Here is a 24,744-nt window from a genome sequence, read left to right on the forward strand (position 1 = left end):
AGTGTTTGCCCCTACCATTTTCCATGTGCTCTGCCTCACCGACACTGCCATCCGGCGTTGTCCTCTCGTAGCTGTCCTCGGGCAGGGGAAGGGCGCCCAGCCGGGGGCCCGACGAACTCTTGCTGCTGGGCGTCTCCGACTCGTCCAGGCCGCTGTCGTAGCAGCTCTGCAGCGATCCCTGCTGGTGAGGGTCCTGGGGCTGGCTCACCACCGAGAAGGTCACTCGGCGAAACGGCTACAAGAGAAACCAAACGGCCGGGGGTCACTATAAACGGGACTGTTTTACTTTTCTTTTTTTCTTATTGTGTGACGGCAGCTAGGGAGTTGGATCCTCTGGATTTTGGAAAGGGATTTCGGGTCAGGATGGTAGAGAAAGAAGTTAGGAAAACGAGGAGCAAGGGTACTAAGGGAACTCAGCTTTAATTCCAGTGGTTGTAGAAGTGAGTTGGCTCGATTTTAAGGACACAGAATTAAGGGCTAACTAATTCTAAAACTACAACAATAACCACAGGCCAGCTGTGATGCTCAAAACTTTTGCACATAACCCAATCTGCTCTATCACAAAGGCCAACAAAGACCTTTTATCACAACAAGGTACTGGCTTTCTCTCACCCTGAAAACTTTCAATAGGGAGACCTTGTAGACAGGATATGGAGGACGCTGTGCAAAGGGAGTCTTTCCACTGGCTCGCTTGAAGCTCAGGGGACCAAGCAGACACGGCAGCTGGCTAAACCTGTGTGTTACATACAGCTAAGGAGGGAAGGATGCGACAGCCTCATTCACTTGTTTATTTGCTTGCCAAAAAGAGGACAAGGTGAACAAGCCTTTGGCTCTGCAGGAGGTCTGATTTGATGCCACAAAGTGAAAGCACAAGCGCATACAAACCGACACGCCTACTCAAATGCACGTGAACACGACAAAGAGTTTTGCAAGATGAGTTGTTGGTTCGTGCTGTCAATATGTGTAGCCTGCTCTAACACATTATTGAGCAGTGTCTTGAGTTAAGCACTAACAGAGCATGTCATTAAAGCTGAGGCCTCTTTCTCACTGTCTCAGTCCATTTCCCTTCCTCCCCCTACATCTTTCAATCCCTGTCTGAGCGTTGTACAAAGGTAGTGGCAGAGAGGAGAGATGAAAGAGCGAGAATGAGCATGAGGCGAGGAATGAAAGATCAGACTTGGTCATTACCAGAATAAATGGCATAACAAATGGCTAATGCCATTCATTAATTAGATACAAACACAGCGAGAGCTTGCCTCTGCTGCTGCGCATCCTTTCTTCCAGCCCCACGCTGGACCTCATCACTTGCTCTCCTCATGCTCTCCTCATACTCTCTTCTTCTTTTCCCCTTCTTCCCTCTGTTCTCCTTTATTCCTTGTTCTATCATGAGAATATTAAACAGCCCATTACCCCCACCCTCTACTTCCATTTCCTCACCAACTGTCTCACCTGAAAAAAAAAATCTGTTATCAGCCCATGTGATCAATAACCATGTCTTCAATTTGTACATCTTATCCATAATCCATCGAACACTATCAGTTTATCTGGGAGACAGATTCCTAAACATCATGTTGAGCTCTTATCATGTCAACTGATATTTGTTATGCATGAAAGTATGCCTGCATCTTTAGAAAAAGAGTGACAAATGAAGCGTAAACACACCGATATGGGAGATATTCTCAGCAAGTGTTGACAGGTCACTTTACAAAGGTGAACTTATTTGTTACTTTGTCATTCTGAGACAGTCACTGTAAGCACTTCTGAATTTCTGCCAGGCACATACTGTGGAGGATTTTCTTTTTGATAATGAAATTTCCCACAAGCCACTGGGAAAATGGGCTTCCTTTTTGCTGCATGTGTCTGTGCGGAAAGAAAATTTGCATTTATTTATATATTTCCGCCCGGCTCTTTTTCTCTGGCTGGCTGGCTAACACAGCAATCTTGGCAATAAATCATGTTTCCATGTAATTACAATCAACACTCAACAAATGAATTGGTATAAATATTCATGCAAATTTCACTTGGATAGTCAAACATTTGTTGCATAATTAAAACAGGGGCCCAGAAGGGGGGCTGCTCTCTATAAGTGCAATAACACTTGAAGAGATGTTAAGATATTAAACCACTTTTTTTGTTTTGTTTGTTTGTTTGTTTTAACTCTTTCTCTGAAACACTTGTTTGGTGTGAGGTGTGCGTTAACAAGTCCCACAGCTTGTGTGTGGTGGGGGAAAAAAAAACTTTGTCTGGATCAGATTTAGTGGAGTGCCGTTCTCCTTGGGAAACACGGTTTTCTAATGACACAAATTAAACGACTGTTGCCTAATGAATTGCAGGCGAGACCATTGCAAAGAAAAGAAACACTCCAGCAACTGCGCACAGAGGGAAAATTGAGTTTGGGAGAGAGAAAAGAAGCTGACGGGAAGGAAAAAAAAAGTTAAATGAACAAATAGATTTTATTCACCTGAGTTTCCCCTTATTTTCACTGGAGGGAGAGTGAGATAGAAGAGACGGGGGGAAAAAAAGCTAATTTGTTTGCAGACCAGAAATGGAGTTCATGCAGAGATCGCCGGAGGCTTTGGATTAGAATCTGCAGCAACCACCGTCTGCACAGCGACCTTCGCTCCCTTCATTCCGTGTCTTTTAAATAAATGAATAAAATAAAAAGCAATTCTTTCTTAGTCATTTTTCCTTCATATCTGTGTGCGTATGTCTCTGTGTAAATCTGGGCAGTATTGAAGAATTGTCCAGCAAACCATGTGAAATCACATATGGCTATCTGAGTGGCACTGTGTTTTTGCCCCACCCCATCCTTCAAGTATTCAAGAGGAAATACAATTTTGATGCTTGGTACATAGCCAAACTACAGGAAAAAATTACCAAAATTATCTGCCTTGCACATATAAACACAAAATCAGGGTTGATGGCTGGAGTTTTGCTGCCCCGAAGATATTTTAATGCATGAACGATCGAAAGAGAGATTTCTGTGAGAAATAAAAGAAGGCCGTGGCTGTTACACTGAAAATGTTTCCTTCAGTGTCTGTCCACGCTGTCATATGGCAGCTGCCAGTTGACCCCATCTCACCAGATACTTGCCATTTCCAGACCTGGTGCGTTTGTTAAGCCTGACGGAGTACATGAGCTTTTATGGCAACCAGTTTGCCTCCTACTTTGACCTCCAGCCCTCCTGGTCCACTCAGCTGCCAATCAAACTAGCAGTGACCAAGCCAGAAACACAGGCACACAGACCCAAACACAAATGCACTAAAATGTCATGACCCCAGTTCCATTTAATTCTAATAGTAGAGTCACTCTATTTCTTAAAAAATAAACTTGGGAATCAATTTGGTTTATTGACTGTTATGTGATGGATGAGTTTAAAGCCTTTAAGCCAGGAATCATGAAAAAACCGTAACACATCCAATATCAAATCAGCACTTAGAGACACATAAATTTATCTATAAATTACATTGCTAAACCCCCTGCTGTGTACTACCAAATAATATGTATGGCTTTCATTACAAGTTAGCCCTAGTTTGCTTTATCCTTACCAGATGCCAGGACCCTTTTTAGCATCCCAACAACATAGGGCCTCTTTGGGGTGTGCCTGTGATTGAAAGCCAGCTGTGACAGCCACAGGTGATTGAGCAAACCTGTCATCCCGAAAAATGAACAGTGCAAACAAGCCACAGGTTTATTGTGAGCTCTGGCCGAAGGTTGGCCTGGCCTGTTTCCTGGTTTCCTAAAGGGAAAACACATGGGCTGCCTGACTCAAGGGGAGCTGGAGCCAATAAAAACAGGACCGTACCACTCATGTCAATAATGTGTGACCTCTGGGATTTGATTCTCATTTCCTTCTCTCCCGAAACTTAACGTTGAGCCACTGTCGGCAGCACTCTGTTTGAGCTTTACTTCTTCTTTTATCTGCCAGCAAATCTTGAATGAGTAACACTGTTTGACAGTAGAAGCTCTCTACCTTTTCGTGAAACCTCAGAGTTCTTCATAATAATGACACTAGTTGAAAAAACAAAGACAAGGCCAATCACTTAAGGCTACGCAGAAGCTTTAAAGTCAAGTATTTCCTCAAACGTTTTCATTATCAGTTCTGCAAACATCTCCCCGTCTGCCATGTCTAATGTCACTCATCATGTGATACAGTACATGTGCAGAAAACACAATGGTGACTGTGTTTATGCTTTGTTGCAACTCCTCATCCATTTAGAAAGACCTGTTCTCTCTCTGGATGTCTGGATTTTTAATTAAACCCATGTTCACCAGAGCCTCTGAACAGAGTGATGGATAATGGAATGATGGAGGCAGGTCTGGTTGGAAAACACAGCGTGTGTAATTTCAGCTGTAAATACCTTTGGCGGATGGCAGTGACCCACTACCATGAACCACAGAAAGTAATTGTGGCTGGGCTGGACTTGAGGCAATGGGAGCAAACATAAACTGCAGGGCCAGTGTCTTATTGCAGTCAACCGAGAGATGGAGGGATACGGAGAGGAGAGTATGAGCAAGTGAGATGAAAAGAAAGATAAAGAGGCCAGTCGAACATGTGGGGAAGAGAAAGAGAGTCGGAGTGAGAGAGGAGTGACACATGAGTATGGCCACGATTGCCAAAAGTGCCAGTCGGTAATTAAGAAGCCATGTTTCATTTTTAATGATCAACCAGACAGCGACCTGTGATACGCCACCTGAGATGCGCAGAAAGTGCCAAATAGCCACGCTACACCAAACAACATACTTGCTGGGAACTTGAATTGGCTTGACCTAATCACAGCTGCTTGCCTTGCAAAGCACAAATGCAGGTGAAGCTTGGGTGTAATTCTAGTACTGTGAATTAATAAGATCATGAGATACACAGATGCTGAAGCGATAAATGAGACAAATGCCCTCAAGGTGAGCGTCTGACTGGAAATCAATTGGAATCTGATCAGGGTGGATTCAGATTCTGTTTGGGTGCTGCTCAGTTCCCCTAAAGCTACAGGCTAAACTAAGCACTAAACACTGAATGCTGCCCAGCCACAATAGTCAAAAACAAGATGGTAGCCAGAGTGAGGATGGTTCTTCAGGTGTATTAGGTCCTTCGTGAGTGACCAGGGGAATTTCAAAAAGGGTTTTGGTTCAGGCTGATTAAGTTGTGGGAATTTTGTTGGAGTAGTTGGCTGCTGCTTTGTTAGCGCAGCCGCCTGCAGAGTCTCAGGTATCATGTTTGAGTCTGACTGATAGCTTTGGCCTTGTCAAGCTCCAGTGCTCCTCTTCGCTTCCTCACTTTCCCCGTCATCTTCAAACTTCACTCCTCCGCACACATTCCTCCCAGGTCACTCAGGATGAAGCGGGGAAGCAGGGGGTAACGTTTCCAAAGAACAGCCAAGACTCCGGGAGAAAAGGTAGAAAAACAAAGCTGAGATAAAAGAGACTCCTGCGAGTTCACTGTCTGATTTTTCCAACATTATCTTCTGAGTCAACAAAGATGCAAAGAGAGTTTTTTTTCTCCTTGTTCTACTCTGCTGACTTTGAAAAAAAAGTTGTTTTTTCACATCTTTTTAGACAGCCAGGCTCACAAGGACATCCAGATGCCAGTTGCTCACCTTAACTGTGCACACAATGAAGGATTTGAAAATAATGTGGTAGATTAGATTGACAGATTTGAATGCCAATTATTCATTTAAAATCAAGTCAGAGAGCTGTGAGGTCATAGACTCCTCGTGGGTACAAACTTGATAATAACATTTTAAATACCTTTAAAAACACTTTTATTACAGGAGGTACACAGTCTCGTTAAGAGCTGATGATGCTATTAGCGCTCTCTTGTCGATCTTTGAAATCGTCAGAGTATTTTTTACTCTGCCATTTTACCATGTGGTCCTTTTATGATCTGACAGAACAACGATCAATTGAATGTCCTTCAGTGCTTGTCCACTGGCATTCCCTTAAGTCTTTACTGACCCTTTACTGCAGTCTTTGGCGGAGGATATGGCTATATAAATATATATATGCTCTAGTAATAAGAGACTATTTAATAAATCCAAAAAGACAGCAAGAACCCCAAAACATGAACTCCCCTGATGCCTCTGACAATTGTATGGTTGGGGTGGTGCCATAAAAAATTGTTGCTTGGCAAAAGAAGTCTTCCAAAGGAACCTTGGAGGGATAAATTCTCAGAGTGCCTTGGGAACCACTTTGGATTGAGAAAAAGGAAGTGGGAATCGAAGTGGGGAGAAAAGAAGATGCGAACGTTGGTGATGTCACAAGAAAGGAAGGTGGAGGGGGAAAAAAAGTATTTAAAAAAAGGAGAAAGGAAGGGAAATGGAAGACAAGAAAATGAGAAAGTGGGTGATCCTTCCATCCCAAGCTCAATTTTCCTCCTTCATCCACATATACTTCAGTCTTTTCTTTTCCCAGTGTGTTTGGAATGCTTTTGGAGGAGTGCCACAGCTTGCACTTTCCTATTAACATGCACCCCATGTGCGCTGCCGGAGAGACAGACCCGCAGGAAAAAAAAAAAAACGAAAGAAAAAAAGATCACACATGGTTACTTTCTTAAAGTCTGGGCTAAACTTTTAATTGCTCTTCAAGTGGCGGATTAGGCCACTGGTGTAACAGAGATACTATTCTGGGGGGATGCGTTTGAACATCTTCAGAAGCTTAGGCCAACCCCTGACCTGCTCTGAATGGCAAAGAAGTGTTTTTTTTTTTTTTTTTTTCAGTTGATGGGGTTGGGGCGGAGATGTGTTGAGGGGGCGTTGGTGTTGAATGGCAGTGGATTAGTTTCAAGCTGACAAATAACAGCCTTTGTGGGAATTCTGCTTCTCTGCTGGGATGCAGGAGCTCCATCACGGCAGTCCTAGTGTCATGTAGCTGAAGCTAAAAAGGACATAACAAAAAGGAAAAGTGATAGCTACAATTTATAAAGTAGGCTTGTCATTGTCAACCAAATAACTAACTCATTTTCATGTATGCTGTGGAACATTTTTGCGTATTTCTGCATCTGTCAATCGTGAGTTATGTTACATCCTCTCATTATGAATGGATGGGGCCTTCTCCTGTGTCGCCATGTTAGAGCTGCTGCTGCTGACACAAGTGCTGGTAGACACTGGGAATGACTGTCAAATAAACCCTGACTGTGGTGTTGCTTACATAGAGTCTGCCTGCCTATCTGGAGATCATGTTTCCTACTTTTTCAAATTCAGCCCTTGTTTGTACACTGACATCTGAATAGCATGGCATTCACTGTGCACGTGCACGTGAGCATATGAGAGCACGTTTCAAGTGAAATCGCTCCGCTGCGCACTGAGGCGTGCAAGTGCTTCTTGTCTATCTGTGAATGTAAGTGTGTGTGTGTGTGTGTGATGTGTCTGGCATTGTCATGTCATTTCACATGTCACCCCGCCATCAACTTAGGTTCCCGGTTCTGGCATTTCGGGGGGGGGTGCGTGTTGGTGTCGTGTGTGGGGATCCATCACAGCAATGGCAGTGCTGCATCTGACCAACGGCCTACTACTGTCAGCTTGTGACAAGCCTGGGGCTGGCGCTAACGTTAGCTTGTTGTGACACAGGTCTGGGTGTCAGCAGAAAGCATGACATGGCATCAGCGAAGCCCTGACTTGGTGCAAAGCGGCCAAATGCCAGAGTTGAACACTGCCTACTATGGATATGAGAAACAGCAGCTCACTTATTTTGTTACCTGTCTCATGCAAGCGCAGATGGAAGATTTAGAAGCCATCATACGCTACATCTAAAGAAATGAATGTCACCACAGAAAGGGGAAAATAATGCGGCGATAGGATCTACAGGGATAGACAGATTGCAGAGAAAAGGATAAAGGGAGAAAAAAATGAGATAAGGAAAGGATAAAGAGACAGAGAATGAGACAGGCTGATAAATGATTCTTTATTTACCATCCTGAGTCAGTGATGACAGATAACCTGCATTTAGGGGATCAGGGCTGCCATCCAAACAGGCAAACGAGAGAGAGGAGAGAGACAAATCGGGGGAGGGTTAGAGAGCATATCCAGCTTATCTGCTAATGAGGCGTTCTGTTTGAGTATGATCATGCAGGCACGTATCATTCAAGTCGGATAAGTAGTGTGTGCCTCCTTTGTGTGTTTGCAGTGTCTGTCCATGCCTCTGTCCATGTGTTTATCTGTGTGTGTGTGTGTGTGTGTGTGTGCGTGCACACTCTTGTCATCTTTACAAACACCCAAACTTCCCTCATTTCAGGACCACCAGGTGGCGTGTCTTTGCCTTAATGAAATGGATGCCAACTGCATGCCCTGGTCATATCACTCACACACACACACACACATGCGCACACACACCACCACATACACTTTCCTTATAGGTCCCATCCACCACCTGTTCCTGACAACACAAGCATTGGACAATTATGATCCAAACAATTATGAAAACAATTATTACAAATGAGTAATTAAACCCCAATGTCAGGATAGATAAACTGCTGGTGAGAAGGGAGAGGATGAAGGAGGATGGAAAAAGCCCAAGGCAAGTGAGGGAAGGAATGAATAATGAGCGGCGGGATAGGAAAGGAATTGAAAGAGATATGTGTAGTCGCTAACATGCTACACTCTGCTGGTGCAACATGAGGATTATGAGGAATGGAATGGCTTCACACGCATACTCGCAGATTTACCAGACTTCAAAACTTGGCAGGGAAGCTAGCACCCCCCCCTCCCCACACACACACACTCTCCCTGTCATGTTCCCCATCCCTCCATCCTTGTTCATCATCTCAGCTTGCCCCCCGTCTTTATCTTCCAACTTCCCCCTCTCGTCTTTATCTCCCAAGTTCCGCCTCTTGCTCGTCTCCATCTCTGGCACCCCCGCCCGCTCGCTCCCTACCTCGCTATCTTTGTCGAGATCACACAAGGTCAAACCTCCCCGACATTTGATGGATGAAAATGGAATTAAGATGAAAGCACACTTTCAGATAATGAAGATATGCGGCGGGAGATTAGGAAGCTGTGGAGGCTGCTGAGGTGCTGACCAAATTAATATTGAAATTTATGTGTGTCTGGCTCCAGCCCAGACAATCCCCATGTGTTATTTTCACCAGGGGGGCAAAGTGGAAAACATAACAAAAATTTTAATAGTGTTTGGGGGGGGGGGTTGAGGAAAGGTGCTGCTTTTTCCTAGCCTACAGTGTTCGTTTTGTCTGATGTAGGAATGCAAAATGAAGTAGCTGAAGTGCACAATACAGCCATTCAGGAGCAGAGGAGGGATTGTGCTTTAAGCTTTGAGTATGCACACCTGTGGGTTTGGAGATTAAATATCTGAAATTTACATATGATGTTTACAGGTAGATCAGTGTGTGTCTGTGTCTGTGTTGAGTGAGAGCTTGATTTCATATTGACACGTGCCCATTCAGATATTTGCATTGACTTTGAAAGGCATATGATACACTTTACAAAAACTGACACATGTAGGTGGATTTATCTTCCAAACCGATCTTCCCCATCTCAGCAGCTCTAAGGGGCTGGATCAGTGTATGTGTGTTTGGGGAGCGTGTTACAGAAGATAGGCGAAAGGGATAAGGCCCTGTGCCTCAGAAGGCATCAGAGATAGACAGTCTATCAAGGTCCCGTATCACCGTTTGATGACGGCGATATGCACACTAATCCGCATGTAAAATAGTTCTCTCCTCCAAGGCACTTCCTCGAGTGCACTTAGCTAACAACGTCTCCCCTCTCCAATCCTTTCCACATTCTTGCCTTCTCTTTGACAGTATTCCCAGTGAAGGGGGAAAAAAAAAGGAAAGAAAATCGGGGGAAAGAGGCAACATGTGCTCTTAAGGTCTCATTTTCAGCTCCAGCCCTATTAGCTCTCATTACTCAGTTGTTGACTGGGCAGCCATTTTGGGCAGCTAATGGGAAATTTGATAATGGCGTCAGATTGCTGTGGTCCCCACTGTCACGGCTCTCCGGCACTCTGCTCAGAGTGGCACTTTGTTAAGGGGGCACAGGAGTGCCGAAAAAACACAATTAACAGTAGCAGCTTGTTTGTTCCCTCTGGTATTAATGCCCAATAAGACAAAACAATGCAAAAAAAAAAAAAAACTGGAGGAGGAGTACAAAAGAATTTCATGCATATTTCAATTTGGCCCTGTTTCTGTCCTCTATGCTGCAAGCTGTTCCCCCTTATTGAATAAGAAGGAAAAAAAAAACATGGTCAGGTTACATAGGAGAGTGCCAACAATGAAGTTCTTTGTTAAGACATGAAGTAAACAAGGAGAATCCAGAAAATTTCCTCTTTTTCTCCACCTTAATCAAGGGTTACAGAGAGGTCAAACAGGCATCATTACTGGACACCTGTGCCTGGTCTCCGGTGAGCGGTGTACCTGCGTACTAATGCCCCTGTGCCATCAATCCCCACCTACAAATGTGTGTGTGTGTTTCACCTATCACCTTCCAGCAGCTGGCATCCTAGGAATAAAAGAATTGCCAGTGAGATGGCCAGCAGAGGCAGAGGATGAAGGAGGATAGTGGGTGGTGGTGCGCGGGCCTAGTGGATGGAACGGATCCTGTGTCACTCCCCACCACCACCACCAGGGTTGCAGGTGAAAGCAGCTTATTGCATTCATGCCCACCCCCGAGTCCCCCATCCCCCACCCTCCACCATCTCTGAACTTCTAATCAAGACAAGGACAAAAACGAGAGGACAAGGAGCTTTGAGGGGGAACAGGGAAAGAATGGCTGCCATTGAGGTAACCTAAGCTAGCGGAGAAAAGATAGCTGCAGTGTGGACATATCGGACGGCGCTCACAGACACAAGCACATACACAGTGCACTGACAGCACCCGTTCTGCTCCCTGACTCCATGAAGGAGCTGGTGTCGTTGTGTGTGTGTGTGTGTGGCGGGGGAGATGGTTATTGATTTAAAGTGACATCGCCATGACAGATAATAGTGATGCGTGGTAGGTACGGCACAGTGCATCACGTGTGGCATCAAGAATCCATGATGCCAGATCAATATGGAGGCATGAAGCCGGGTTAGCAATATGCATGCTCGCGACTCCTATGAAAAGGTTTTTCCTGTGTCCTTGTGGAATTTCAGTGAGAACAGATGAGGGATGTGGTTCTCTGTCTCCCACCTCTTTTTAGCTCTTTCTTTTTCACTGTCTCCATCTTCCTCCCTCTGCCAGCCAGCCACGACAGAACCGCTTGAAAAAACAACCCAACATCAAAACTCAAGGCCAGAATTGAGGCTGTCACATAAAAAGACAAAACATCCATTTAATTTGAGCTCGTATTACATTGCCATTTTCTCTCTCTTTGATCTAAGAACAATGGCCAGGATTTGCCTCAGACTGGGCTGTTTCCAAACCCTGCCGCTCTGCAATCCCTAGTTTCTGCTGAACAGGTTTTCTCCCTATTCACCGCTTCATAAAGCAAAAGCCAAGTGCTAGCAGGAAAGCACAGCACCCCACCGCACTAATGATGGCCCTCATCAGGCTGGCTAATTTAACCCCCTGTGTAAATTGAGAGGTAGAGGTCATGGTGGGAGGGGGTGAGTTGGACATTTGGTGCTGCAATTCATCTGAAGCTGAGGCAGCTCTAGCTTAAAACAATAATCAGATCTGAAAAAGAAGAAGAAAAAAAAACAACCGCTTGGCCCACATTTCTATGCTAACAAGAAAATTGGGTGTGTTTTATTTATCTGCAGTGCAGACCACATTATTATGAATTTGGGGCATTGGAAGAGTAGTTATTTAGAAGGCTACAGTTTCTGTTATTCCCCATTTACTTTGGCTCCCCTGCTCCTTCCCCAACCCTCCCCCCTCCCATTACTGTGCCTCTGGTCCTCTACTTCGGCCAGAATGAAAAGCAGGTCAGGCGTAAATGACAACTCAATAAGCTAAGTATAATACACCAAAAGCTGAGCGGAGACCATAGTTGTTAGCATGCGATACAACACCACAATGAGGCAAAATGTGCAAATATGTCGAAGAACATTATCTCAGGTGCTGGAAATCTGCACGCACTGCCTTTGTAGTAGCTTCTGACTGCTGACATGCATTCCCAGGAGAGCAGGTTTGAAGAGCATTGGGTGTGAAGTGGTTGTCCTGTTTCCCAAGATGCATCGGCTAAGTTTTTTGGTACATCTTCAGTGGTGTCGTAATGGTTCTGTAACATCTGCACACACGCACACATAAAGCAAATGACCTCTATTTCCTGCTTAAGTACGTATCACAATGCTGATGGTGTTTTTGCAGAAGTTGTCATGCTGTTGTCGGGGAGCTATTTTCTTTTTCCCCCCTCTCATAACCAGTGTACATCAGGTATCAGCCCATCCAGATGTGATCACCACCATTAGTGAGTTTGTTTTTTCAGCACCAACAACTTTTCATTTGTCATCCATCTGTCAACAATATTACCCACCAAGTCATCCGTCACACTCAATCCTCTCCCTAATTCTCACGTCTCTCGCTCTGCTTATCGCAATACTTCGGAGCCGAGGCATAATACTAACAAGGGGGAGAAAAGATGAATGGTTTGTTGGGTCGTAAATCCGCAGAGAGAAGGTGAGCGGTATGTTTCACATTAGACTTCTAGTCCATGTTAGACCTTGAAGAAACTTTCTGGGGGCTCCACGCTCACATGCCCATACACACACATGAATGAAGGTCCCTGTCATTCTTCACTGTTTCCACTAATGAGTTCCATTTCATTCCCGCATTCCTTTACACGACCCTATCAGCCTCAGTCGTGTCAAGTTGCAACACCACCAACTCCCTGCTTCTTTCAGTGTCTCTCTCCCTCTCTATACTGTGCTTTCCCGTGCAGCTGATCTCTGTCGAGCCCTACAGTCTAGTTAATATTTCATCAAGTGGGGGAATTTCACATCTGTAGGTCACACTCTGGGCCTTGGCAATTAGAAACTCAAACAGCGACCTGGCTTGCTTCTTCAATTCTCCTTCTTCTCCCTCTTCTCACTCTTCTGTGTGCCCTTTTTTTTTTCAAAGGGAATTAACAAGTTGAAATTAATTTGAGCCCTCGGTGAAGTCCTCATAGCGTAATCAGTGAGAGTGACCGAGAGTGGGGTGAGGACTGGGGAGGGGGGGGTGAATGAGAGATAAAGTCAAAGAGGCAGAGATAGCGAATAGACCACCCGAATCCACATGAATAAAATAACATTCCGGGTTTTAAAGTGTTGTACAACTAAATCAGAGGCGACCGCAGTCATCTGCTGGGCACAGATTCTCTTTGGTCTTCGACAAATCTCTCATTTAGGAAACTAAAGACATGGTATCACCAAGCTTGCTGGAGACACAATGAACCGGAAACCATGGCTAATGATAGTAGCATTTAAAACCGTTTGTATGATTTAGACAATTAAATATTTCATTGTGCAGAGATAAATGTGTTTGTTTCAATAATCAATTTCCTAGTGTGTGTGTGTCTTTTTCGTTTTGTTTGTGGTGTAATCGTGTGCATGCTCACTGAAGGACATCTGTGTAGGCTGCACATTAATCGTGTGTTGTTTGGGTCATAAGTGCACGTTGAATTCTATGGGTTTACCCCAGATCCAGTATCTGAACTGGATTAACAACGTCTCATTCACTGCAAGATTTCTGATTAACCCTGCCTGTACCTCACAGCATTAGGAAGATTAACAATAGCATGTGTGGTCTTAGCATGTTCACGTCTATGATAACGTTAGAACAAGATGGTGTCGGCGGTGAGTAAATGTAAAGGGGATACTCACCATTCTGCATTGCTGTGTAATTCAAATGTAGGACACGATAAGTAATGTGATCAATGAGACGCTTGCTGTTGTTTCTACTGCGAAGTTAACACAGCAGCTCTGGAATGGATTTAAAAGGATCACTGGGCCTTTACCTACTTGAGACAGACTTTATGTAAACACAGAGAAGAGACCACTATACAGTATACAGTGTTCTCATTTAAGGCCTATAATGCTTTTGACAGGCACTGACGTGGGCCAGGAGTACGTCTGTGTTGCCGATTTGGGACCAGTGATTATAAGCAATGACCACTCACAGCTCTGACCTGCAATGCACTCTAATACATGACCTTGTGACCTTCCTGTCTGCCTGCCCTGCTGAGAGTTAATACGTATTGATCGGTTGTTGAGGCAGAGAGAATGTGAAGGGGAGTGAGAAAGAGACGTGGATGGAATTAATGTTAAAATTTAACCAAAAAAATCACTCTGGCAACTTTAGGTCCCTGCTGGGCTAATTTAAGCAGGCAAACAAGAGAGGCAGCCCAGCAATCCGGCAAAATAAAAACCAATGCTCCCCGCTGCGGCCAGCCAACCAAGGCCGTCACACAGAGAAATGGCAACCAAGCCCAAGCCTTAGAATGAGAGTCAGTGTAGTATTAAAACGAGAGAGCGGAGCGCGCACCTTTTTAGTCAGGTGCAACCGACACGAGATGAAACTTTGATACAAGCTCTTATGATCTGGCATGAGACACGAGACACGCCCATCCCACACGCAGCCCAGATCTGTCCATCAGCCATGTGTTTAGCCACCCTGGAAAAAAAAACCCCTGCCCCAATCAACACAGAAGCCGAGGCTTGTCAGTCACACATTAGCAGCCAAGTCACCACAAGGCAGAGGAGGAGATGAGGCTGAATGCTTATTAGTGGCTGTGAAATCTTAGCCCCAAAGCTTCTCTTGCATTCACAGGCTGCAGTCAGAAAGAACCAATGAGTTTCTTTAAGAGGATTTTTATTTTTTTTTATTTTTTGGCAATGTTTCTGTTTTTGCACAAAATTATACAGGAGTGACAGCAGGGAAGGACGAGGCAGAAGAAGCACTGCAATGTCCAAAACCTGATGATGTAAGCACAAGAATGTGTCCCACCAACTCAGACTGTTACTGTAAGCGTAAGAAAAGAAGTTGTTTAATATGGTACGTTCCCAGAGATTAGGAGGCTTCCCTATATCCAACTCAAATTTACTCTGAAGGGGAATGCTGATCAGCTGTGTAGACTTTGGCCATGGGCTGAGAACATTTGCCTTACATTTAAACTCACAATTAAAGTCTGTGAATGGAAATTGTACAAGTCCAACACCCACAAGGTGGTTAAGCTGTGGTAATACTTTCTTTCGAATGCTGCAAGCTTGCAAGGCCTGTTCCCCCGTTCCCATCTCCCAGTTGTGTTTTCTATTTGATCCTTCATTATCCTTAAAAAAAGGGGGAAAAACTGCTAGTACAGCTCAGAAACAAGCCACCTCTCACACAAGCAGAGAATTCATATCTTTTAGAAAGAGCCCACATGCTCACATATGCCCGAAACATTCCTACGTTAATAAAAGCATACATTCACACACAAAAACATACACACCCCCGTACCTTTAAAGAAAAACAAACAAACAAACAAACCCTCACATCCGGCCTCCCGCTTGCAGCCGATGGACGTGGCGGCTAAATGAATGTGACATTAAAACAGGAAGCCCCCATTCAGATTGCAGCTGTCTCAGAGTCACACTACCTCTGTCTCCCTCGCTGTCCTCATCAATGTTGAAATAACGATGTCTTAACATATTTGTCAAACAGATGCAGCTACTTTACACTCGCTGGGGGAAGATGCAATATGCAAAGCTTTATGTGTTTCTGTTTTCAATAACGATGCACAGCATGCTGTCAGTCAGAGCTTGACCGAATTTCAAATCATACTCCCACTCACGGGTCCACTCAATGGCTGTCATGAGTCACCGCTAGAAGCAAATACTGTGATAATAGAAAAAAACAAACACAAATAAGGAAAAAAAATTAAAAAAAACACAGCATTAAATCATACATAAGAGCAAACTGAGGCAGTATGTTGCAGTTGAGATTTACACATACAGATCAGGTTCTTGCAGAACACTGGGCAGCATAATTAAGATGGCAGGCTAACAGCTAAAACAAAACATATTTTTAGATTTGCTTTGCAGTCCAAGCATATATGCTTTGGATTGGATTCCACAGGAAGCAGAGAGGCACATACCCCTGCTAGTGTGTTTTACCACTTCATCCCTCCTCTCGATGTGTATCAACCTGAGGATTGACCATCAATCGCGAACCGTCCCTGTTCAATCTGCTCATTGTTTGATCTCAGCAAGGCAGAGCCAAAGAATAAACAACTCTATCACAGAAGGATTTTGCATACAAGAGAGAGGCAAAGAGATACAAAACAAACAAATAAATGTGCCAGCCCATATGAAGAATTCTGGGCTGCATAATTAGGCAACATTCATAATACATGACCGGAGGGAGAGAGGGAGGAAAGGAGGGGAGGAGAGTGAATGAAGAAAGGTAGACAAGAGCATTTGAGTGTGGAGGCAGGGGCGGTAATGCTTGATCCACTGTCATTGATCAGAGGTGTGTGTATGTTTGCCCGAGTGTGTTTATTTCTGGTCGTTTCCATCATGTGGCTATTCGCATGTCCCTGCACCCATCAGTGTGTGTTTGTTTGTGTGCATGGTGTGATGGAGGCAGAAGGCCTGTGGCAGGTAGAAAATGGCCCGGGCCTTTTCATTTGACACCACTGCGCCTTCAAACAAACTACCTAGGGCCCCTGCACACACCCATAATCCATTCAAGGTAGCAAGCAATTTTCATTATTGACTAGTGAGAAACACAGGCAGAGAAAGAGACAGAGTGAGTGAGAGAGAGAGAGAGAGAGAGGGGGGAGAGTAAGCAAGACGAGATGGAAAACAAAAAGAGAATAGCATGGCTGAGCGGGGAGAGATTGAAAGTAGTAAAGAAGAAAGAAGGGGAAGAGATAGCAGGGTATTGGCAAGGAAAAAAAGGCTGAGTAAAGGAGAGAAAATAGATTACAAATAAAGAAGGGGCTCAAGAAAGGGGAAGATGGGAGGAGAGTGCCAAGGAGATAGATGTGATTGAGAGTGATGCATCTGGAGAGGGAGGATGAAGAGTGGGGACGAAGGAGGATACAATCATGGGAGGTGCTAATGTATGGCTACAAATCCAGGAAGTTCATGTTTACCATGCCAGAGGTGGCGTATATGGAAAATAGAAGCTGTCATCTCAGATATGAACACACGTGTAGACACACTTGTGTACGCGCTCACACTCTTTTATAGCTGAGGCGGCAGTGATCAAAAAGTAAAGTGAGTTGGGTGGAGCACAGTATGCTAATCCAGACCTTGTAAAGAGGGCCAGGGTTGGGGTGACAGACATGATCATGACCATGAGCTGATGGATGGCAGAAGCAAATTGTCCACGCAAAAGCACACTCGGCTCTCTGTCGCCTTTGTGCTTCTGCTCCAACAGCTAAAGCACATAATACAGATTTAAACCCAGGTGAAACTCTACCACCGCTTGTCATTTCTCTGCAGTTTTACAGCATCAGGCTTTAAAGATCCGTCAAGAATATTGACAGGGCCTTTTGGGATAGACTCATTGAAATGCAGCTCTGCAAACCACTGAAGAAGAAGCAGAGAGAGACGCAGATAGATAGAGAAAGGAAGGGCGATGGGGTGGATGTTGAGAGTTGTTAACACTCGAGAGAAATCCCTGTGCACATTATATAAAATCACACAGATTTGTACAGTTTAACCACCCCCAACCAACAATACAACCTTTCTAAAGTAGGCTAGTTCTCCAGAAATCGCTTTAAAAAATGTATTTTATGACAGTGGTTTGAGCTCCACATTATTCACTGCAGGCCTGGTGGGCCAAAACCGCAGTCAACATGGAGGATCCTCAGCTTTTATACACAGAAGGAAGTTGTGACCAAAAGGAGAGTGAGGGTAGAAAATGAGCAAAATGATTGATATTCTCTCCCCGCCTTGTTACAGTCAAGTGACGAAATTCCTCTTGCTGTGTTTTTCTCTCTCTCTGTCTCTCCAACAACCTGAGACAGCAGCCAGGAAATGAGCCTATTTTTTTGGAAGTTCGTATTTCTTTATATATACTGTATATATATGTGTGTGTGAATAACAAATGACAGTTCATTTGTCCCTCCCTGTTCTGTTTTCAGTGTGTGTCCTCACGAGTAACTGTGATGCTTGTGACTGAGGGATCATAGTGGGGGTGCATGATCACCGTACCTCGACGAGAAAGTTAACATACGTGGACATACATGCTGTGAACTGCCATGCTGTCTGTCAAACCGCAACTAACGAGAAGTAACCACACCGATCAGAGTGAAAGTTCCCTTGTTTTGCATTCATAGCTGCACTCCCCACAGTCACTTCCTGCTTCCAAATCCCTAATGCTAACATCCCGGTTTCCTTTCGCTTTATCTTCTCCTCCTCATCCTTTCAGCTTTCCTCCTTTCTGTGCAGTCACATCATCTCTCTCTCTGTCTCTCCCCGACGTACACACACATTACACTTACAGGGAGTGTGTCTGAGATTATGAGTCTCTCTGTTCTTTTTTTTTTCTTTACGACTGGGGCCAGGGCCTGAAGTTGCCTCTGTCAGCACAATAAGGCCCTATAATGGATGGTAATCATTCAGCGAGCGTGGCAGCTACGGCTAGCCTAAAAAAAAGAAAGAGAAATAAAGTGAGTGAGTGAAAGAGAGAGAGAGAGAGAGACAGAGAGAGGGAGAAGCCTGGCTCCTCTGCTGCTAATCTCAGCTAATGGCTTCTGCAGAGCCAGGAGAGAGCTATACGCACTAATAATGCAGCAGGGGAAGAAACGGAGAGATTGGGCGTGTGGGATGGAGAGGTTGGTGGTGGTGAGGTGGCGGGGGTCAACTGAGTTTTCTGAAATTGTTGTAGGGGGAAGGGGCTGTAAAGGAGAGAGGAAGAGAGTGAGACGGAGGGAAAAGAGGGGAGGGAATAAAGAAGGAGGGAAAAGGAAAGCAAAGTCAGCTTAAGCACAGGGTTTAATAGCATCATTATTATAGGGAGGCACCCACTATGGGATTTACAACCAAACACACACACACACACACACTTTCACATATGCACAAGTCAATTTAAAGACTTGTTCACCCGTCGCTACAAATCAGTGAGCCATTCATCAATTATGACTGGTAAGGTTCAGGTTTTTCCTTTTAAACTAAACTGCCTTCAGTATCTTTATTTGCTTTTTTGATGATATTTATATTAAAGTATATTTACATAAAAAACAAATATTAATCAATGGAGTAATCAATGGTTCACTATATTAAGGACTTTATGTTGTCTATGGATTTGTGAAATCAAAAGCATTAGTTTAGCCACAACCTTTGTTGTGCTCATAGTTTGTAAGGATGGAATTATTTGTGTTATTTGGAAGATTTTAGGAGTCTCAGTGGATTGGATGTGGTTCCAATAAATGCTTTCTACCTGTACAGGCTGTGACCTTTTCTACCAATCAAACATAGCATCTGACATTTTTTATTTCTTGAAAAAAGTCCAAAGCCAAAGCCCTGTGGCAAAAAGATTACAAAATGCTAAGAGAAATAGATGTATTGAGAGTTTAAAAATGAATTCTTTAAATATAGGACTGTAAACAATCAGCATTTGACAATGCAGTACATTGGCTGGTGTTGCAATGAGCACCATGCTTTGAGGGATTGGACGTTTGTCTAAAGGGATTAGCTCAGGGGATAAGCAGAATGTTTCCCATATCTCTTCAGCCTAACTGAGCAGAGAGACAGAAAATAGTTCTTGTTTTTGCCTGGCTCGTTTTACATTTCCAAATATATATTTATCCCTTTATCCGGTTTTCATCATCTGCAAGGTTATGCAAGCATGAGCAGAGACGAGGCTATGAGGTCGAACGTATGAAAGGCTGATACCAAATTACTGCTGTCCACAGCTCATGCACATGCACATGGACTGCGGCTGGGGATTGGAGGAGAGACCAGCAGGCGTTTTTCTCTCATTACAACGCCAACAGACACAGATGGCCGTGGCCAGAGCAGGGGATCAAATCCGTTGGATGGCACCCAATGGGTGAGCCACGAGCCTTCCCATGGTCACAGGCAACAGTAATTGGGAGAAAGAAGCTTGAGAGAAATAGCAAGAGCAAAGTGTAGGGAGTTCAATGTCTGTAGCAACAAATGATGAAAAGTAGATTAGATGACATTTTCTTTTGAGAAAAATCTGTCTGTGTTCTCAGTGTCAAATGTCAGATCTCAGACCAGCAGCGACTTTCTCTTATAACACTTATTCCTATCAGCTTGGTTAGACCTTTTAAAGTAATTCTTGCAGAGAGACTCACAATAGATAAAGCAGCCTGAGTTTTACACAGTTTGTTTTTTTTTTTTTTTGCTATACCGGTCTCATGAAGAAACAGCTTCCTTTCGGCAAAAAATGGGTCAGATTTTAGCATCCAGCCGAGGGACAAAGCAGACGTCTTCTGTACTGTGTAAACATAAAGCCACACAGAGGACAGGGAAGAATGAGGTGAAGAAAAAAGACTTCTGAAATGGAGAGGGGGAGCTTAGAAAAGTGATACAGAGAAGAAGAAAAGTAGGTGAAAAGAATGAGATTGAAGAGATGGAAAGTAGATGAAGAGGGAATGTGGATGAAGAGGAACACAAAGGAGCTTACAGAGCTTATAGACTGATATGCTTCTTATGAGCGTGTGTGTGTGTGTGTGTGTGTGTCCACTTTTTGCCACAAATAGCAATCTGTCAGCAGGTCCACTATTTTTAGACCAACTATGCATATTTTCTGGATTGCCATGAAATTTTGGATGATGAAGGCTAATGATTTTGGTGATCCCTTGATCATATTCCTACAGTGTCACCGTCATTTCTGACATTCTTTAATCTGACTGAAGTAGCTTGACAACTGTTGGGATGGACTGCTGTGAAATTTGTGACAGATATTTCAAACAGGAAACAAATTCAGATGTCTTTGGTGATCCCTTGACATTGCATCTAAGCAAGTTTGGTTTAGTTTGCTCATTTGGGTCATGACTATATATCTGCAAAACCAGTGACATGCCCATCAGCCTCAGCTGTACTTCTATAGGACTAAATAGCAACTGTTAGCAAAGCTAATAAGCTGATCTTAGATGATAAGCCTGGAAAAAGATCAACATTACACATTATGATTGTTGCTTTTCATTCTTAGTCTTGTTTCCCTGTATTTCAGTGCTAATAGACTGCATCAATCCTGTGTCTTGCTTACATTTTTGCAGAAAGCAGTGGGAGGCACCCCTACATAAACATAACCATCGGAGCATTCTAGCAAATTTGCCAAAAAAGGCCTGTTACCTTCCTGAGTTCCCTCATTCTCTCTTCCTTCACCTGTTTCTACCTCTCTTTACCTCCAATTCTTTCTCCCTTCTCACCCTCTTTCTTCTTCTTCTCATCCCTCCTTTACACTTATCTCTCTCCCTCTTCTTGCCTGCCTGTCTTTCTCTTTTCTTCCCACTCAGCTTCCCGACCCTGTGAAGACTGATGTATGCCTGTTTAGAGACGGAAAAAGAACATTCATCAACAAAGAGTTGCCTCGTCACTTCACTTGAAGTGTGTGTAACTGCACGCATAAACAAAGCTATTACTATCAGAGGCATTAGACATCTGTGCCTGAGTGTGTCTGTGTGTGGCACTGTGTCTTGGTATAAACACACCTCCTTGAACCTGCTTCCACCTGCCGTGACTGACTGGAGGCAGTGTGTTGAATGCTCCCTGCTTCTTTCTTGTTGTTGACATTCAAACAGTGCAATGGGTTTTGTTGCTAGTGAAGTGCCAGAGGTGGAATCCATCTGGCATTATAAAGAAATGTGTTGACAAAAGAGTGTATTTCTGACATACAAGTACAGTAAAGAGCATGTGAACGTGTGTGTGTGTGCAGGACGAATACCCACAAAAGAGCCATGAATCATGTTTACACCCTTGGAGCGAGGCCTTTCATCTATCATACCGGTGTGTTTGTGTGTGTGCAGGTTGCTACACTCCTAATTTGACCAGAGAATGAGCGACTGTTATCATTTTCCTGCCCTTGACCTGTTCACACACCACTAGATAGAAACACCAGATTGAGAAAAGATTGAATGAGGGAACCAGAGAGAAAAACTTAATAAACAGGAGAAAGAAAACTAAAAGATAGTGGGGGGCAAGAAAGTTGTTGCTGCGGTCATCAAAAGTACAAGCCAGCTACAGGGAAAGAATATTCTAAATAGTTGTTGTCTTCCAAGACTTCCTCTATCTACAGTAGAAAATCTCATTTTCAATAACACAGCATGCTGCAAATATTAGATCGTCTCCAAACTCAGGATGTCGCTGTACTCATCGAGAAAAGAAAGAGTTATCCTCAGCGGATGGATTAACTTCAGTCTTCCTCATGCAGACTTTGACCTTTAGGTTGTAAGTTGCAGGTGGTTATCAGGAGATGAGCAAAAAATAGAATGACAACTGAGGGGAATTTGATCCCTCAGCTGAAAACTTCGGGTCTGTCAGATAAGTTTGAACCTGCAAAAGTTTGTTAAAATGTGTCCATGGTTGAGACTTTTCATCTCTTTTCCCGTCAGTTTTTGACATTATCAGGTGTTCTAATAGGACTCTGGCTGATACACACAGATGTGTTCGCGCGCGAGCACGCATTTCACACGGCGTTTGATCTGGCTTGCGCTGAGGTGACATCCCGCTGCCAGTAACGAGGCCCACTCTCGAGGAAGGAGAACCTGAGGTCAAAGAGGCGACTACAATTCCGCAGGCTTTCATTTAGTGCTCAGCTCAACCACCCCACCTGTCTTTGAGCCGAGATTAAAGACCTTCAAAAATAGACAGAGAGAAAGAAAAAGAGGGGTGAAAGAGAAAGACAGAGTGGGAGAAAAAAGTTCAATGACAACAACACAAAAAAAAACCCCTCAGCTGTCACAGCTCAATGTCATTGTAACTCAAAAGGGAATTGGTAATTGGCGAGAGAGTTGGGGAGAAGGGGACTGGAGACAAGAAAGGAAAAGGGCGAAGGTTCCTCGACTGAGTATCGTTGTTGAGGTATGGTGCATGTGCTGTCTCTAGCCCCAGGCAGGGGGAGGCAGGGGGAGGCCGGCACGGCTGCAGACGAGTTGTGCCTCAACAGCATAGTCCTAAAATGGTATCGATGTCAAAAGAGGAGTAAAGCTCAATGGCACTTCCTATTGTTGTTGGATGTTGGTTGTAAGAGATAAAGAGTAGGCCCCTCGCTGTGATGAGGAAAAAAAGATGCTAGTATGAGTCATAAAGAACCACCACTAGGGTCTAATGGTTAACCAAATCACTTGTTGGGAACAGGAGAGGATTTCTTATGAATAGAGACAGAAATATTTCAACATAAGGAGGGAAATGTGCCAGAAGAAAGAAGTGCTTATTTATTCCTCACAAACACAATGGTGTTCTTGACTGGTCCTGAACTCCTCAAAAATTCTACCAAACCATTTCAACGTCCCCTTGGAGTAATGACAATGAGAGGGTGATGGCCTCTATTTATCCCTGTCCATTCAGCACGTTCTTTAAGTCCCATGTTATGTGAAATACGCATTGTAAAAATGCATTGAGTCAAGGGTTCAAACAAGGTCAAGTTGAGCAGATCAGAGGGCAGGCTGAGGGAAAGCATCCCTTCAAAGGGGAAGCACAGTTGTATGGAAGCAGGTGTGAACGAGGGCTTTGCAAAGAGGACACTTACCAAGCCTTGCAGCATACTCTTAGCGGCCTATTGACGACTGAAGGTTTAACTAAAAGTGGGATTGCATTCCACTTCTTTTGAAAACGTTTTGATTTATGAAGCTCAACTCACACCGCAGTCTCAGTCAATACAGAGCTATGTAGTGACACTCGCCGAAACAACATCTCACTCCACTCGAGGACACATTCCTCCACAAAGAAAAGGCTAGACTTCAGTTGCAGTGAAAGAGCTTCTTGTAGTGATCATCGACATCACTCTGACATTCCAGTCCAAACAAAGCAACCCCCCATCAGTGACAAGACCTCTGATTAACTATTAAAACCTAAATGTAAAAGCAGTGTTGACATAAAAACCTGTCGTCATCTTGCCGAGACGTTAGCTCTCATTCAACCAAAACAAAGCAGCTTGTCAAATAAAACGTCATTATTAATATTTTAGCATCAAATGCAGGCAAGTTGAAAACCACGTTTCTGCAGTGTCTTCAAGCTCAGAACTCCAGACTGTTTGGGTTAAGCCAGTCACTCGTCTGGCATCCCACCTAATTCTTCATTGGTAGATTTACTTTCTTTGACCATTTGGATATGAATCCTACAAGGTTTATCCAGATGGTCACTCTCCGGTATGTGACAGCTTGCATTAAAAGGCAAAGAGAGGATTCACTCAGATATCATTGCAGCACTCTGCCTTTAATATTTCAAGGTTGTGAAAGTAATACTTGCATGCTCTGGGACAGAGAAATTGACTTCAAAGGAAGGGTGTGTTTAACCTAGAAAATATGGCAATTCAGTAAAATGGATGGTTTCAGAGTGTGTGTATCTGATTCTGTGTGCACAGCTTAGGCTTTTGCTACAAACCAAAATTCAACTCCTCACCGTACGAGAAGACAAAGTAAGCACATGATGGTGCGGCTGTCAAGGAACTGCGAAGGCTGGGCTTTCTTTGTATGTAGGGTACAGCAGCGCCTTTGCATACGTGAATACGCACATGTGTGTGTGTCAATATAAAGACACCAACACATAAGCTCTGCTGCTGCTTTTCAGCGAAGATGTTAAAATGATGTGGTCTGTGTGTGTTCCCTTTCTCTCAGGCCCTGCATCCACTGCATCATCTTTTGTGCCTTTGACACGCTTGTACGTTCTGGATTCTTTTTTCCACGGTGCTGTGTCATGATCAATTTACCGCTCGGCACATGA

General features: G+C 44.0%; 1 protein-coding gene across 3 annotated transcripts in view; it reads right to left on the minus strand.

Moving 5' to 3' along the window:
* Positions 1–24,744, minus strand: part of pcdh7b (protocadherin 7b) — a 103,404-nt gene that overhangs the window by 54,403 nt on the left and 24,257 nt on the right. For 2 of the 3 annotated variants that reach the window (XM_046380220.1, XM_046380222.1), the window contains exon 2: positions 16–235. In XM_046380220.1, the coding sequence (XP_046236176.1) occupies positions 16–235 (220 nt within the window). The remainder of the gene's footprint in view (positions 1–15; positions 236–24,744) is intronic. The other variant, XM_046380221.1, reaches the window with a different exon arrangement.

This window comes from Scatophagus argus, chromosome 23, assembly GCF_020382885.2.
Source record: "Scatophagus argus isolate fScaArg1 chromosome 23, fScaArg1.pri, whole genome shotgun sequence".
NCBI lineage: Eukaryota > Metazoa > Chordata > Actinopteri > Scatophagidae > Scatophagus > Scatophagus argus.